Source organism: Molothrus ater, chromosome 12 (genome assembly GCF_012460135.2).
Source record: "Molothrus ater isolate BHLD 08-10-18 breed brown headed cowbird chromosome 12, BPBGC_Mater_1.1, whole genome shotgun sequence".
In the NCBI taxonomy this organism is placed as follows: Eukaryota; Metazoa; Chordata; class Aves; order Passeriformes; family Icteridae; genus Molothrus; species Molothrus ater.
Window position 1 is genome coordinate 11,999,284 of NC_050489.2, and position 17,856 is coordinate 12,017,139.

Genomic DNA, 17,856 nt, shown 5'->3' on the forward strand with positions numbered 1-17,856 from the left:
TAGAAGCAGTTGTTCTGGACATTATTTAATTATATTCCCCAGTTAGACAGCTTATGTTGAAGTGTAGTTAGCAGCTTAGTAAGGGATGAGCCAGCATTGTTTTAATGCTGAACAGGAGCTTCTGTACACGAGGCTGTTTCCAGACAGTAGCAAATGTACATTCAAAATGAGCAACCTTCTGGTTCTCATTGACAGTGGATGACACACACGCCTGATGCAAGATTGCAGTGAAAGTCTGCAGCTTTATTTAGCTTATACACTGTGAATATAGAGCATCTGCTCATTTTTGTGATCCCTCAGTAGTGAACCTGATCTCAGCAGGGTGGGGAGGAAGACTCCACTAGATTTCTAAAGACTCGTGGCTTCTCTGTGCTTCTCAGTGGCAAAAGTCTTACTAAGTGAAGACAAAGCTGAGTTTCTTTCTATGCCATTTGTCCAGAAGATCTCCTTTGATTGTAAAAGAAAATGTGTTTGACGTGGTTTGTTCTTAGGAAACAGTGACTTGTTTTGTTTCTTTGTCTCCTTTAAAATGCTTACTGGAACAAATAAACTATTAATACTACTTCTAAAACTGAAGTTGAACTTAGTGGCCCATAATCCTTCATTATTTTTTAACCTTTTATTGAGTCCAGTTTTCTTTACTCTGTGTTGCTGTTATCTTTATTAGCAGTTTATTATGTTGTCCTTACTAAAGCAAAAGCATTTAGCACACCTGCCTTTTCAGTGGCACGAAGGGATTTGAGGTGAATGGCACTACTTCTCTTGGTCTGTGTATTTTGCTGTGTCTGTTTTGTCATCTTGACCCCATGTGCTTGTGGCACTCAGGTTTTGTGCTCTACCTTCATAGACTGCCCTAGTTTCTGTGTCTTGAGTGCTTTCTTATATTTTATGGTCAGTGAAGGCCTCATGACTTGGCCAACTTCTTTATTGTCTTTCCTCCCCCAACAGGATTGTTTGGATGTAATAGCTCTCCTATGAAGTAACCAGATTTCCAGAACTCTATTTTTTTCCCTCGGGCTTCTCCATAACTCTTTTTTCCTTACACTTGCCTATTGTGAGACTTCCCTTTGTTTGTTTACCCTCTGCTTCTTGAAGCCCTGTGGTGGATTTGTTTTGTGCTATTCTCACTGCTTTCTCTTTTAAGGGTTATCAGTGAAGGTTTTTTCATTTTTTCTTTCCCCCCTCCCCCCCCAGCTGTCTATTTGTGTTTGTGTGTTACTAGTTCCTTAAGATAGGTTAGAGGGCTCTTTCAGATTGGATTCTCTGCAATCTTTATTAGGACAAAAATAATTTCTGGTAAATAATTTAGTAGAATTAATGACATGATTTGTTAAGGTCTTAGTGTTGTCCTTTTTGTGAGCAGCTAACAGGTTATTTAAACACATTAACTGTAAGGGGGAGGATTTGTGTGCACAGACTGAAATAAATCTACATGTTTATCAATTGAGTCTGAAAATTATGTGGGTGATTTAGGCTTCAAACTGTGTTGTGTTCACAGTGTTAAGTGTGCTTTTGGGATTGGGTATTCATTAGGTTTCTTGCTTCCTGTTTTGTGTGTGTGCAGCTGGGGAGGGGTAACGGCCAGCACGGCCAAACTCAGGAGAGGGACCACAGACGCCTGAGTCACAAAGGTTCTGTCTCCTGTCTGCTCCATCTCTTCCCTTCTTCTTCCCAGCTGGTGTTGGTAATTCTGTGCTAGTCTGATCTCTCCACCTCAGCAGTGTGAAAATTAAATTCTGAATCTACATCTGCTTTTTGTAAATCCCTGTGACACTGAAAGTAGAGAAATTGTCTTAAATATTTTAAGATTTCTTGATTATTGGTGTAAAAGGAAGAAGGCTCTTTGCAATGGTGAGAGGTTTAGTGCAAACAATGTGCTGCTCCTGTTCCTAAAACAATTAATGACAGTAAATGGTTACACACTGGGCTTGAAGACTTCCAACTGCTGTTTTTCTAAAACATTATTATTATTATTATTATTATTATTATTATTATTATTATTATTATTATTATTATTATTATTATTATTATTATTATTATTATTCTGTGGCTGTAACTGTTTTATTTCTAAGTTTTGATAAGGTAGATAATAGCCTTTATAGGATTGCCTTCTTCTTCCCTAGATCTATGCTTTTATTAGTACTGAGTTAGGAAACAGATATCTGTGATCTTGCACATCAATACACCAATAGATATGGAAAACCTAGAACCAATTACTGTCTGCATTTCATATTTTGTGATGGAAAACAGCAGAAAGAAAGAGCCTCAATTAAAGTTTTAAAAAATGTTTGTTACCCTAGTGCAAGAAAATGGATATGGAGTTTTGGTAGTGAGCTTGTGTTAATTGTGTGTGATATGTGCAATAGTCCTTCCTGAGAACTCTGATTCTTTCAGTGTGTGCATATTTAGAAATCAACCTATGCTGATTTTCTTTGCTCTTAACACATACAGTAGTAGTTAATGATTTATAATATGGATAATTGTCATACATAACCATAATACATATAAAATCATGCAGTGTTTATAATATTACTAAGTACTCCTTAAATGCAATGTATGCCACCTTTAATAGATTTCTTATAGAGTTGTTCCCTGCTCATGAAACTTCAGCCTTTTCTTTTTTGGGTTTTTTTTTTTTGTGAAGTCTGAGGAATGTAGTCCATTCCTTGGTAACAATGTGCTTTCTCTTCATTTGAAAATGCTTCCCTGTCTCTGAGGAGCTGATGTTTTGTTTGTTTTAGTTAATTTTAAGCTGATTGCTATTAGTGAAATAGACTGACTTCATTAACAAACTAATTTTTTTTTCATGCAAAGGTTTAAAATACATAGCTTCCAGTCTGGATATTTTAACTGATTGTGAGAGAGAATACATTTAGTGTAAAACAAATATTATTAGTCTGCTGGTATTCAGGATAAAAATAATTTTTAAAAAAGAGCTAATACCTAGAGATGCAATTTATGTCATCTAGCCTGGATTTGTGGAAATTAAAGAGTGAAGACCCTATTTACAAGTGAAAAGAAACAAGAGTGGAATCACAGTACCTACAAAATATGAAAAAAAAAGTGTTTTCTACATTTGTTTCAGACAAATGTCTCCTATTGGCAGTTAATTTAATATTGAGAAATGGGGCAAGAAAAACTGCTTCAGTTCTGTGAGACAAAGTTGCTGATTTTGATAACGGGACTTGTACTCCTTCTCAATTGCTTGTTTTTCTTTGGAATATTTCCTGTGTTTTGGATAAGTTAGTGAGGTCTGAGAATATTTTGTTTTGCCTTATTTTGCTGAACAACTTGTGCTCAAACTTCATGCAACTGCACTGAAAAATGCTATTTAGCATAGGCACTTGAGAGTTTTCTAACCTGCAAAAAATATATCTTAGGAATACAATTCTTTATAGTTTCTTGAATAATACTTCTTGTTAGACCTTCTTTGGTTGAATGTTTTTAGCAGTTCATAATCTTCATTATTCAAGCTTGAGTCACTGTAAGATGCTTTTTATTGTTAAAGTAGATCTGTATTATGGATGTGATGTTCTGGTGCTTGTAAGTATTGACAGGACTTGCAGAAAGTACCTTCATCCTATTTGTGTCAAAAAGATAAACTTTTAATCATTTTTGATTAAAAATGTTTAATTATAAGTGGAATACAGTTATGAAAGATGAAGTTTGAATTGAGTGTTCAAGCTTAGAGCCTTTCAGGATTTTAACCCATTTTTCTGTTTGCATTATAATTTCTCTATGAAGATGTGTATAAACTGTGAAATCAGATTGAAAACAGGATTTATGATAGAAAATCATGCTGTAGTCATATTTAGTTGTAAAATAGACTGGGGAAAACTTAAAACTAAGAATTAGCTTTATTTTGTGTAACTAGTGTAATGGGAAATGTCTAGGATGTTGATAACAATCCATATCTGGGAAGCGAAGGATTTTGTTTATGGCATTTATCCAAGTATTGCATTCTGTCTCTTACTACTTTTTTTATCTTTTTTAATTTCGTTTTCAGATCTTGAGTCAGATGACTGTGCATCCATATACATCTTTAATGTAGAGCAGCCATCATCCTCTGTCAACCAGCCAATTTGTATTCCTCGCCATGGACTGCAGTCTCACTCCTCTCCTACGAGATTTCAGAGTCACAAGAACTATGAAGGCACTTGCGAGGTACCAGAATCCAAGTACAGTCCACTAGGTGGACCCAAACCCTTCGAGTGCCCCAGCATTCAAATCACATCGATTTCACCCAACTGTCACCAGGGGATTGAGGCCAATGAAGATGAATTACACACAAATGGCACAGAAAATGAGTATATGGAAAGGCCTTCCCGGGACCATCTCTATCTTCCTCTGGAGCCATCATATAGGGAATCATCCCTTAGTCCCAGCCCTGCCAGCAGCATTTCATCCAGGAGTTGGTTTTCAGATGCTTCCTCCTGTGAATCCATTTCCCATGTTTATGATGACGTAGACTCAGAGCTAAATGAAGCAGCTGCTCGATTTACCCTTGGCTCTCCTTTGGCATCACCTGGAGGTTCTCCGAGAGGTCCCAGTGATGAATCGTGGCAGCAGCCGTATGGGTTTGGGCATGCCTTGTCACCCAGACAGTCTCCCTGTCACTCTCCCAGAACTAGTATTACAGATGAAAATTGGCTGAGCCCTAGACCAACATCAAGGCCCTCATCCAGACCTACATCCCCCTGTGGGAAGCGCCGCCACTCCAGTGCTGAGATTTGCTATGCTGGTTCTCTCTCTCCTCACCACTCTCCAACTCCATCACCCGGCCATTCTCCCAGAGGAAGCATAACAGAAGACACGTGGCTGAACACTTCCATTCATAATGTACAAGGCCTTAACTCTGGGCTTTCACCATTTCAGTGTTGTACAGAGACTGATATTCCTCTAAAAACCAGAAAGACCTCAGAGGATCAGACTGCCACTTTATCTGGAAAAATAGATATCTGTCCTGAAGAGCAAGGTACCTTGTCATCATCCCTTGAAACTGCAGTGGATGATTGCTCTGGCTCTCAGCACACCTTGAAAAAAGACTTGCCCGGAGACCAATTTCTTTCTGTTCCTTCGCACTTTACTTGGAACAAGCCGAAGCCTGGTCACACTCCTATATTCCGGTGAGTGGTTACAAAGTGACTCCTTCCTGGCTTTCCCCTCCTGTGCATCTTAAATAGACATATAAATGCCCTTGTATTGCAGTGATGCATTAAGATTTCTTAAAGAAAACTTGAAGGCAGATGGATGCTATAATTTGGAAAAAATAAGTTGAGATAGCACTTACCCTTCATCTTTAAAAACCCAGTTGATCATTGTAAATAGGATTAGTTTTATTTAAGTAAAGTTTGTGTATATGCACAGAGCCCAGCTGAATTAAATGTCAGTGGATTTTGTACATGCTTTGCCTTTCCATCTAATCTGAGCACTTGACATTTTCATATAGCTAGGGAAACCTGACTTACATGATTTTATGTAACTGGGAGATCACAAAAGAGGTAGGGGGTTTATTTGCTTTTGTGTCGATTTACTTCTTTGGGCTCATATAATTCTAGAAATAGAATAAAGGAAAATTTTGTATGCCATGCTGAAAGTCATCCAGAAAGAATGGATGTCTGGGCTCTAGTTCCAGGGTATTTCCACCATCCATGATAGAATTAAATAGGTCTTTTCCTTTTGCAGTCCTGTCATGTGCTAGCAGGATGATTTGTGGAGACTCAGAAGAGGGAACTGGTTTAATTAAGTGAAAAAGTCCCCCCCCCCCCCCTCCACGTTTTAGATGGATCAGTTCTATGATCTTTCAAGTTATAGAGCTTGTATAAATTCTTGAGAAGCTGTCATCTAGCTTGGCTTGTTAATAGCTAAATCCATTTAAACAATACTTATTCAGCCATCTGGTTATTTTTTTGCCAAATTTTATAACCACAGGTTTTAATTTCTCTCCACAGAATTGTACTGATTTTAGTAAATAGAAGTGATTTTTTTTTCTTCTCCTTTAATGTTCTTCCACATAACTGTTCATGGATTTTGTTTACTGTAACATTTAACAGTAAAGATGCAAAGCTGCTGGCTGGATCTGTTCTACCAGGTCTGAAACTACTGTGTTAACAGATAAGTTAACTGTCCTCAAGTCTGGGGATTTTTAAAATTTCATTGCCATCTGTTAGTAATAGGTGTTCAATCTGTTTCTAAAATCTTTTCATTAGAACTAAAACAATGATGACTGTTTTAACTTATTTGTGTATTTTGGAATTGTATTATATTTGTGTAGGATTATAAGCAGTCCTAACTTGCCATTTTTGTTAGCTTGCATGCTAACACTGTTCTTAAAAGGTGAGCAATACAGTAGGGTTAGATGTCATGAACAAACAGGCATGGGCTGTGGATCTATGGTTCTGTGGGATGAACAAAGTGGTTTGAAACATGGACAGCTCATACCTGTTTCCTCTTGTACTGCAGGGAACTGAGTACAACTGAATAAAAAGAAATTTTAGTGTTTTCATTAAAAAGTAAAAATATTTCTTCAAATGTCAAACTTTATTTAGAAGCAGGAACTGAAGAATTTCTGTAAATATATAAGATGGGCAAACAGACAGAAGACAATGAAGACTACACCTATACACAAGGAAGCTACATAAGCCCATTAAGCTGGGTGCATTTGCTGCCAAAAATGTCGGCTGATTATTGAATTGGTGGAAATGGCTGCACTGGCAGCTGTATCCTCCTTGAAATGTTGAATTACTTAGCAGTTGTAGCCTGTTCCACAGGGGGTTTGGCAGTGTGCATCTTTAGTAGGTAAAACCTTCCGTTCTGTCATACAGTATTTTGTAATTTTGATTCTTAGAAACCTAAGTTGATCCTTACATTTTATAAATAAAAATCAAATGCAAGAGCCTCTGTTTCTAAATAGCTGATGATGGTGACCAAAAGTGAGCATATTAATTATCATAAAGAATTATGTAATCTCTATTTATGTATTTATTCCATAATGTATGTACAGTTGTATTAATTGTAGTATAAATGACAAGATATAGTGAAAATAGTGTACTTTTTAGTGTCTTGATTGTGTTGTCAAGCACAAAGTAGTGCATGAAGTAAACAGGAGTATTGATTCCAAGCAGATAAAAGAAATACATGCCCAGCTGCAATAACTGACCCCTGGAAGAAGGGGAGGGATTTGCCTTACATGTTCTGTGGTGTGAAATGTGTAGGTAGCACCTTCTGCTCTGAGTGCTCTCTAAAGTTTTGCAAATCTGTTATCTACTTTATCTATCAGGCCTTACCATGTTTTCCTTCATTTTCTGTTTTCACTAAGTGTGCAATGCTTAAGAAACTCTAAAAATGTATAAGATGCTTTTGAGCATTAGTCATATTTCACATGCCATCCAAACTGGTTTGTTTGATGACAGCTTGTTATTTGGTCACAGAAACTCATAATCTGCCAGTCAGTGGCATATGAACAATGTCTGTGTATTACATGGCCCAAGCCCCATTTCTGCTCCTTGTCCAAGAGAAGTGTGGGCAAGGGCTTGGGCAGGACCACTGCAGCAATTCCTTTCTCCGAGTGAAGGAGCTGGGCAGCAGCTTCTGTACAGGGAATAGTGGAGGTGGCTGCTGAGGGTGTCACTCACCAGGTATGATGGCAGACTCAGTTGGTCATTTTACAGAATATTCAGTAATGAACTTGGTAATTTTATTTATTACATGGTTATTCTTGTTGCTGTTTAAGATACCTCTTTCTTTCACCCCCAGCCTCCTCACAGGGTGATGGGTAAGACATGGTTTTATGTGTCTCATGTTTTCCTTCCCCTCCACTGAAAAAAACACTTTCTTCTTGGGATCTTAATGTAGTGATAGTAGATCCAGCCTTCCCACTAGCATTTTACTCCAGCATTCTGCAAATGTGCTGATTTTATCACTTTTTTTCATACTTGCTGTTAGAGTTGGAGTGTAAGAGTTCCAGAAAGTGCAAAAAAAAAAAAATCTGTTTTACAGTGCTTTTTTTACTTGAAAAAGGGGAATAAAAAGAGTCTAGAGTTCACCTAGAAATCTCTACTGAGCAGGTGATATAATACAATACCTTTGGTGAGGACTTCACTCTACAAGTACAGTTCATAAGAGATCAGGAGCATTGCTAGTGCTGACCTTGGTTATGGTATTGTGGAGTTGAGGACCATCACAGACATGGCCAGCCCTGGTGCAGGTAACATGGGGCTGTTAGAAAAGTGCTCTCTGATAATGCAATTGGAAATCATGGCAGTTCTGTTATTTTTGCTTTTAAAAAGTCTTGATTATCTTTTGCTTTAAACTTCCTATTTTAACATGAATGACTAGTGGAACAGTAGACTTTAGGTTTGGTCAAGTGGATCTCGAGAATCTAATTTGTGTTTCAAGCAAACAGGCATTTGCAGGGTAGTAAACTTAAAGAAAGAAAAAATGAATGACTCATTGTTTAGCCCCACAGTATTGGATGGCAACAAATGTTGCTTTTGTGTCTGGAAGATAACCAGGCAATATTCATTAATGGTCAAAAATCTTGAAATAAAACCTAGTTTCCTTTACTTCCCTCATGGTATTCATAGAGACTTGCATATTGATTTAAAAACTACTACATAAATTGGTGTTTATTTCCAGACTGTTTTGTCATTAATTTAATCTATGACACTGAGAAGTGATGGGACATCAAATAGTTTTTTTGTCCCAGTGGAGATGAACAAACAGGCTTTGACAGACGTATTTACAGCTCAGAAATCATTTTAATGGTGGACAAGTAATGGCAGCTTGAGAGTATTTTACTGCTGAAAACTAGGATGGCTGACAATGTAATTAACTCATTCAGGAAAAAAAATAGTTTACATGAAGTGGTAGATCATGGAATACTTGAGAAAACTGTTTCTTTTGTTTGAATCTTTCTCTTGGAAGTCTAAAGAATAGACAGGAACAGAATTCTGTCCTTTTTTTACCATAGGTATTTTGGGCCTTCAGTCTTAATTTTAAGAACTGCACTCACATTGGAAGATTTCTATAGACAAAGTTAGTCTGCCAAGTATTTATCACCTTTTTCTGATAAATAGAAATAACACCAGCTATTCTACTAGCAGAACTTTAAAATGAAAATGTTTGCAAATTACTGACTTTGAAGATAAGAACCCACTTAAGTGAGACAAGCAAAGGAACTTTGACCCTCTTAGGTTTTTAATAAGCAATGCTATCACTGTAATGTTTACACACCATTACTGAATCCAGGGAAATTCAGGTAGTGTTTAGTGCAGGGCCTTAGTGCTGTACCTACTATTCCTCTCTCTGCTTTGCTCTGGGATGATGGAACAGAGATTTCCCCATGGCAGTTCACTGTACCAGTACTCTGACACCAGTGTGAACTGTTCTGCTAGGAGCAGAATGGTCTTTTGAATGTAAGCAGATTAATTAAGTCTATTGATAGGCCACTGTGGCAGCTGGAATGGCCCCAAACTTCTTAACTTGAGAATTTCTCCATCAGGGAGAATATGGCTTTGTTCTAGGCAGTGAAGAGCAGCCCCAGCAGTATCTTGGCTCTGCAAGAGATCTTGAAAACCATAGCATTGGATCATAGTTATGATTTGATATTCTCAGGGGGTTGCGGTCTTGCAACATTGGCTTGTCACAGAATACACTGTGGGTTCATCTCTGCAAAAACTTGTGATGAGGAAAAAATGTGGAATACCCATTGTATGGTCAGTGAGCTTTTTCTCTTTTGAAATATTGGGAGGAATTTTAAGTGGAAAATTATTTTTGCTGCAACTAAAAATTAATAAAAGTATCTCTTTAGAAGATCTGGGAATCTCAACCAGTGAACTCTCACAACTATCTGGAGGTACTCTGGGGTATCTTTAAAGGGGTTGCTACTAGAATTAGTGGCTACAGGGAGGTAGGAACATTTTCATACAGAGTGGCTGAAATGAGTTTTTGTATCAGTTGCACCTGTGTTCAAAAACAGTGCTACAAGTGGAAGGAAATTGTTTTTAGCTGAATTATGTTAATGAGTGCCATAGGCTTTGTTTTTCCTTCTGTCCCACACACGCTGCTCTGGGGCCACAGTCAAAGCAAGTCCTGTTTCTGCCCCAGGCTTCTTCCTATGGCAGAGGGGCAGAGTCAGCCCATGAGCTGTGCCCTCCCTGCCTTTTACAGCTCTGAATGCTCAAATCCTTATGGACATGTTTGACTGTTCTTATACTGAACATCAGTTGTTCCCTCATCAGTCAGTTCTGTTTTGGAGATAATGGTTCCAGAGAAGAAAGTATCTGTTAGATTAATATTGATAAAATCAATGAAGTGATACCTTCAAATGCTGTTGTTTCTGCTGAGAATGCTGCCAACAGGTTCTTTCTGTAGCTCTGAGTTCCCTTTAATAGCTGCTGTTCTCTAAAGTCTTTAGTCTTGATGTGATATATATGAGTATGGGCTTTCTGAGGCTTGCATTAATCAGATTATAGAACTCCCTTGGTATTTCCAGAAGAACATTTTGTAGGTTTACAGATTGGTGCTGTTTCAACAATGTACAAAGATCTGATTTCATGAAAGCTTTAGAATGACTGTCACTCATTACTTCCCTATCCTGATGTGATTTGGTTGTTTACTAGTAGGTTACTGCATTGCTAATAAGGTTTTTAATTTAAAAAAAGAGAGAGAAAAACTTCTGTGAAAGGCTTGGTCCCAAGCTGTTCTAACAGTAAATTGGCACCAAACTGGGTAGAACTTACTAATGAAACATGGAAATATCTATAAACATGTTCCTTCTCCATCAAGACTGAAAAGTGAAGGGCTTTAAAACATGAGTTGTTATTTTTCCTAATCTTTTGTTCTAAAATGACTTGAAAAGCCCCTCATGGCCAGCAGCTGATCTGGGTTCTGAATACAAAGTTAGGTGTCTTTATCAATAACACAAAGCTGTCATGCTGTGGAAGCTTGGGAGGGACAGAAAAAGTCCTTGTTCATTTCTGAAGCAGCTGAGCTGCTTATTCTTTAACACGTTCCAGATATTTTAAGGGTAATACACCACTATAAATTGAAGTTCAGCACTATCAGAGATTGTGCAGAAGTTCAGTGAAGCTCAGTGCACAGTTGACAGCTGATAACTGTGGTGAGTTTTTTACTGCTGATCCTTACCTATCAGTGTAGACTGAATAGTATTTTCTTGAGAACAGATCCTTACATGCAGTAAAGCTGGCAGCTTCAGACCTATTTTCCCATATTCAGCATCTGGTACAAAATAGCATTGCTTCATATGACAAAGTATTCAAAACATATGCAAATTTGTTACTTCTTGCACCCCAAAGGCTGACATGATTTTTCTCATTTGGTATTGAATTGTACATAGAATAAAAAAACCAAAATACCAAGAGTTTGTAGACTGTATTCTGTTGGGTTTTTTTAATTTATCTGCTAATGCAGTCTTGTGGGTTCATGTGACTCTAAGAAGGTGGCAGAGCTGGCCAGGAAGTTCCCACTCTGCTTCCCACCCCTTTTCTGCTTGAAGGTGTGCAGGCAACTAGGACTCTGTTAAATTAATGGGATTAAAGAATTTACATTTCAAAATGAACCCAAGTCAGATCACTGATTTGGTTCAATGTGTACCTCTATAGTATTTGTCTGAAAAATGTGTACGGATGATGTGGAAGCAAAAATACATAAAACTGATACCCCTACAAGGCAGGAAGGTGCATGACAGAGACAGAGAAGGTGCAAGGCAGGAAGGTGCATGACAGTTTTAAAACCTGTAAAGAATCCACTGCTGCTGAGAAGTTCAGGGGTAGACATGGCAAGGAAGGATTCAGAGAGAAACAACAGTTTGGGTATCCAACATCAAAAGGGAAGCAGCTGTAACTGTCAGAGCAGCTACTTCTAGAACACATCTGTTTGATGCAGTACAGCCTCAAAAGCTGTGTCATTTACTGGGGAATCTCTTGCAATTTTTTTAGCATTTTAGGCATCCGCACGTGCACAATCCTCTTCCTTGCTCTCTTATGCTGTTATTTTCTTTTTATTTTCTTTTTGTTTTCAAAGAATGACAAAATTTTGAGAGTTGGTTATTTTCTTGTCTCCATGTTTGTCCTAGTATGCCAAATATTATTTTAAAAGATAATGCGAGTCTGATACAACTTGTGCCACATTATTGTTAGTTAATTGCAGGAGGAGTAAATCTCTCTGAGACACTGTATGAAGAGTGGTCATGATCAACAAATACTTTTTTCTTGACTGAATTTACCATTCAACTTCCAGTAATGCCTCCCAATAATTGGTGATTAGCCTGTGGTGCATTAACAGAGTTCTCTCAGGTACCATATTTGTTCCTTGTATACCAGCTATTTTGACAGAGAAATTTGGGTACATAAGAGATAAAAAGATTTTCACTTTTAAATGTTCACAATTTAACTTACTCTGCTAGGTAATTACTGGCTTGAATCTGACTATTCATCTTATTAGAATATTAAGTCTATAAATCTGTGCAGGTAAAAGGGTAGGTAAACATTGGTTTGAGGTTCTTCCATGTTATTTCTATTACTGTGTTTTGTTCTTCTTCCCTGGAGTGACTTTGCTACTGTATGTAAGGGTGTGTCTGTGGACAAGGTGAACACAACTTTAGGTGTCTCTGTTGCCTGCTGCAGTAAGTCTTTATGCTTAGATAGAACAAGTAGCTTTTTAAAACTTAGGGTGATCACATAGTGTTCATTTTAATGATAGTTAACAAAATGCAGTGCTTGCCAAAGGAAAGCAAAACCAGCAAGCTGGAAGACCATGCAGAGTTAAAAGTTAATGACTGGCAGTTTGAGTTTACACTGTTCCCTCTAAACCACATTTGAATTTGCTTGCTGATATACTTTAGGTTAAAAAGTGAATATAAAGGCATTATAGAGTAGCACTGGTAATGTGGGGCTGGGGGTCATAGAGTACCTTTCTTTTGCTCAAGAAATTCCATTCTAGTTCAAGATTCTAATGTACCAGCAAAACTGTGGGTTTTCACATAACAATTTTAAGCTGATAGTTATTCTTATTTGGTTATCATTTGTTAGGGAACTGACATCATTGTCTGTGTTTTCCAGTGAAGGCTTTCTGCTGTGCCAGATGGCACCGTTATTGTAACCACATCTCCTTATCTTGATTGCAGCACATCTTCATTGCCACCTCTTGACTGGCCTTTACCAAGCCATTATGGGCAGTGTGAACTGAAAATAGAAGTCCAGCCTAAAACTCATCACAGAGCTCACTATGAAACAGAAGGAAGCAGAGGAGCAGTAAAAGCATCTACTGGAGGACACCCTGTAGTAAAGGTAGGAAGTCTGGATTTCTTGAATAGAAGGTAATTTTTTAACTACAGTTACTGGTATTTACAATGCTGTGAATTGTTACCTCTTGTGAAGCTTATAGCCTTTCCTGGGCAAGATTTTCTCCCTTAAATATAATGTTAACTATTTTGAAAACACTGACCAAAAAAAACAGTTATTGTTGAGCTCAGAATAGGATGTAAGGTCCTGGTAAATTAGACTTGGCTTTGGCATCATACTCTCTTTGAAGAGAAAGATATGTGGGTTTGGTCTTGTGGGAATAACTGTGTGCGCAAGATGTGATGTGCTGCTCTCTCACTTGGAGTGCTCAGGTGTGTACACAAATATCTTGCTCTGTGCTAGGGAGACTTCTGGATTTCTTAGGGATAGTCACTGATGTCTCCTTTAACATCCATGTGTCAGCTGGCTCACACAGCTTGGAAGGGAACCCACCCTCATTCACTGAATGTGGGGCAAATGGTGCTGAGAAACTCTGGGGCTCCTTAAGATGCCTTGGTTCATGTTTGCCACATCCTTAGGTGAAAGCAGTGTCTCTTCACTTACCTCAGTATTGCTTAATGGTCTTCATATTAATTCTAAGCCAGGTTAAGACAAAATTTAATGGCTTGTTTATAAGTCAAATCAGACAATAGTTACAAAATTTTTATAAAACAAAGAGGGGAGAAAAATCTGATTACATGAAGATTGCAGCAGGTTTTGTCTTTTCCTCCAAATCCAGGATATTTCACGTTCTTTTCCAATAAAGTCAGTGTTTCAGTCTTCAATATTTTGCTACAGTCTATACATTAAAAATGTATTTTATATATTTATCCTCTTCCAGTAGTGGAAAGTAACTCAGTACTGTTGGAGACCAGATGCAAAATGCTGATAGGATTGGCATAATCTGTCCCCATTCTTTCTCCTACTCTTACTGTAGTATAAACATGTTATCCCTTTTCCTCCTTACAGTTTATTCCTCCTCTTTGGCAAGTGAATTGTGTCACACGCTGTATTTACATCATTACATTTCATCTATATAGATGAAGATATACTAGCAGAGTCTAAGTGTCTTGGATGATCTGCTGTTATTAATTTGTTTAAGCAACCTCTGCTTCCAGGCTCATCTGATGAATTTCTTCAGCCTGACTCCTAATCATATTCTTTGGGCTGTTTATCCCTGTTTCTTCTCTGTTAGCTTACCTTGAACTTTTTCATTTTACACCTTTTTTTGTCTTCAAGTCTTTGCATCATTTCTTTCCTTCTAAAAAGGGTCGGGTATCTGCATCCCATCTTCTTTCTTGAATGTCTTTCCTTGTTTTTCCATTGCAATTCTTAAGCTGAGCTCTTCATCCAGCTTTCATGTTCCCTGCAAAGTTGCTCAGTGTTTTTCTTCTCACAGTGCTGTGGCCTGACCAGCTGCAACTCTCTCCTTTTGTCAGACCTACCGGGTTTCTTAGCACAGTAGAGTCAAGGTCAGGTGCTTCTTAGGGAAGTGTGTGCTGCAAAGTAGAGAAATTTGAGGATGCCTGGCCTAGGCTGGGGTTGGCAAGCTGGCAAGACACGTTCCTTCATGTGCAGGAGTGTGTTGCTTTAGTCACTGGAGGACAAGTAGACACAACTTCCACATGCCAAGGTGCTCTCGGTGGAATTTAACACATCATTAATGAGGACAGAAACCTGAGAGATTTTAGCTGACAAAATAAATCTTTCCTGAACTGCTGTGAACTGCATTCAATATTGTTGAATTTTTTTTCTCTGGGTGTTTGTCTTGCTCTTATATTTGCATTAAGGGAATTTATGCTGATATTTGCAAGATTTGACAAATATGTAGGCATTCTTTTGCTTACAGAACTGGATGCTTCTAAGCTGCATTACTGGATGCTTCTAACTGCAGTAATGCAAATTAGAAGAAACATCTGTAGTGACTGACTTACACCAATGATTTTAAAAGCTATTTATTTGCATTGAAATTGTGAAATACCTTGCTATATGAGAATGCTCTCTTAAAAATGAGGATGGCATTTGTGTGTCTGACAGTCTTATGCTTCAACACATGCATTGTACTATGCCTCTCTACATTAAAATGAATGCAAATGCAAATTAATATTCAACTTTGCAATTTGGTCTCTTCCAGCTGGACTGCAAATTAATTGTTGTGTTTGATAGGAGATAGGAAGCTGTTATGAAACAAAGCATTGATTTGTATTTACTTTTTACTTACTGCTTGGAAAAACAGCATGGGAAAGGCCAAATTTGGAAAAGGTAATACTAATATCTGTAAGCAGGCAAATATTACTTTCATACAAACTGAAATGTTTTCCAGTACTTCTGGAAGCTTATTCCAGAAATCCTCATCATAGCATGCATTACTACTTCTTTCTGACTTTTCTTTTTGGTGCTCTTAGCTTTAGAGCAGTCACTTCATGTGTGTGATCATTGCAGTAAAGTGCTCCACATTTTCCTGTGTAAAATAACTGTGTGTCTACCAGTGTCAGAGATGAGAAAGGAGCTGGGTAAAGAGAACAGAATCCTTTAATTGGAGCAGACCTGCAGTGGTTGTCAAGTCCAACTGCCACATCTTTGGGTGCTTGAAGGCCTCTGTGCTTTTCCTTCTTACACAACTTGTTTTGCTTTTGAACATTATTTTATAGAAAGCTGGAGTATTTAATCTCCAAACTGTGAAGCCTCTGTAGTTCTGCATATGCACTTGATGTATTATTTAAAATAATGATTTTTAAGATAGTCCATGGCTTCAAGCCTTTAATGTATTAGTGCATGTCATTAATCTATTACTAATACTGTACCACACCTGTTGCTAGGACACTAAGCTTCTGACAAATTTGGCATCATCTGTTGTGAGTACATTTAATCAGCTTATTTCCAAATGGGAGGAAATTAAATAAGTGGAGCATCATGCTTTGCTTTGTATATCTCTTAACTTTAAGAAAGCTAATTCTATAATGATGTTCCCTTGTTTTTAGCTTTTTTTAATGCTAAATGTTCTAAGTAGCAGATACCTTTCATTTTAAGCTCTGCTTTCTCGGGAGTATGTTCCAGCTAATCCTTGTCATCTGGAACAGTTTCTTTTACCTTGGTAGAGAATCTGCATGATAATGCTGACAGTTTTCACAGGGAAGGAATAAATAATATAGCAGAATGGTTTGCAAGGAGAAAGGTGGCATGTTGAGCTTTTGTCATCCAAATTATGTGGAAATTTTGCAGTGCATTGCCAGGAGACAGCCTCTGAGCACTCCCTAATTTTACCATTCTAATTCATAGGTTAGAGTCTGCAATTCACCTATCTAGGAGCCTTTTAAACAAGTAGCTGTCACATTTTATCCAACTCTAAATGAACAGTCATCATTGCTTGAATTTCCACCCTTCCCACGGATACAAATAAAATAATGTTTGCACTTAGAATTTGCTAGAATGAGCTTTTACTTCTGTCTGAACTGGTAGGGTTCTTCATGAGACCTCATTTGGATAATGCTTATGATCAAAAACAGAAAAGCCTTTTAGAGCAGGTGGGCACCTGATAAGAATCTATTTGGGATAGTTTGGGGGTTTTTACTTTTGTACCTTAGTTTTCTGATCTAAAATGAACTTTTCTTTTTTAAATAAACAATAAACTTGTGTTATATATTGTTTTCCTGTTACTCATGTAATTTTCTGCAATTTTCTGAGCTCAAGGATTTTAAATTAATGACATCTTTTGGTAGTAAATCATAAAGGCTGTGTTGTGCACAAGAAGTAGTATTTCCTTTTCTCTTTTTGTCCTGTTGCTAGGGAAGAAGGTGATGCCCATGCTGGTCATCTTGTAACCACACAGAGTGATGTACTCAGGGACTGTGGGCTCCCAGCTGCTCCTTAGCACCTTTCTGTGTGCAAGGAGTGTCTGTCCTGGGGCCACTGTGAGAGTCAGGTGTAGGTATGAACATTGGTTCTGTCTTGGTATTCTGTATTGGTTCTACAACTGCTGGTGTATCTGCAGCAGACACTGTCTAGAATGCACTCCCACCCTGGGTATGCAGGGTAGATTGGGAGTGGTGGAAGCTGTTAACAGTTTGCCTGGACTGGAAGTGGCTTCTTCTCATACTGCAAAGTGCTTAAGGACAGAATTGTTCTTTTCCTCTGCCAGAAGCAGAATTATTCCTGTAGCAGATTCACAGTAACAGAGGAGGGGATGCATTGTGGAATCCATATGAACAACTCAGCAGTTCTGCACTAAAAAAAAAGATGTAAGATCAAAAATCCAAGCAATATTAAATAAGTCAGTTTATTTAGATGGCTACACACTGCTATTCACTGACAAGCAGAATTTTCCGTGTGAGGTTTGGAGATCTGTAAAAGAGGGACTCTGTGTCAGCTCTGTTTAAAGTGATTGCAGAGCTTGAAGTCATGATAAGCGCTGCTGTGGATGAAAAAAGTAAACTAATTGAGCAAAAGTAAACTTACTTTGAACTGCTTGAAAGTTCTGAGGCAGGAATGTGTTCTCAAAAAGCCTGTCAAACTCTGCCTGAGTCCTGATGGAAGAAACTGCAACCAACAAGAG

General features: G+C 37.9%; 1 protein-coding gene across 2 annotated transcripts in view; it reads left to right on the forward strand.

The window, feature by feature from the left end:
• Positions 1-17,856, forward strand: part of NFATC3 (nuclear factor of activated T cells 3) — a 64,650-nt gene that overhangs the window by 11,764 nt on the left and 35,030 nt on the right. For both annotated transcript variants that reach the window (XM_036390300.2, XM_036390298.2), the window contains exons 2-3: positions 4,007-5,126; positions 13,148-13,310. In XM_036390300.2, coding sequence (XP_036246193.1) covers positions 4,007-5,126; positions 13,148-13,310 — 1,283 coding nt within the window. The remainder of the gene's footprint in view (positions 1-4,006; positions 5,127-13,147; positions 13,311-17,856) is intronic.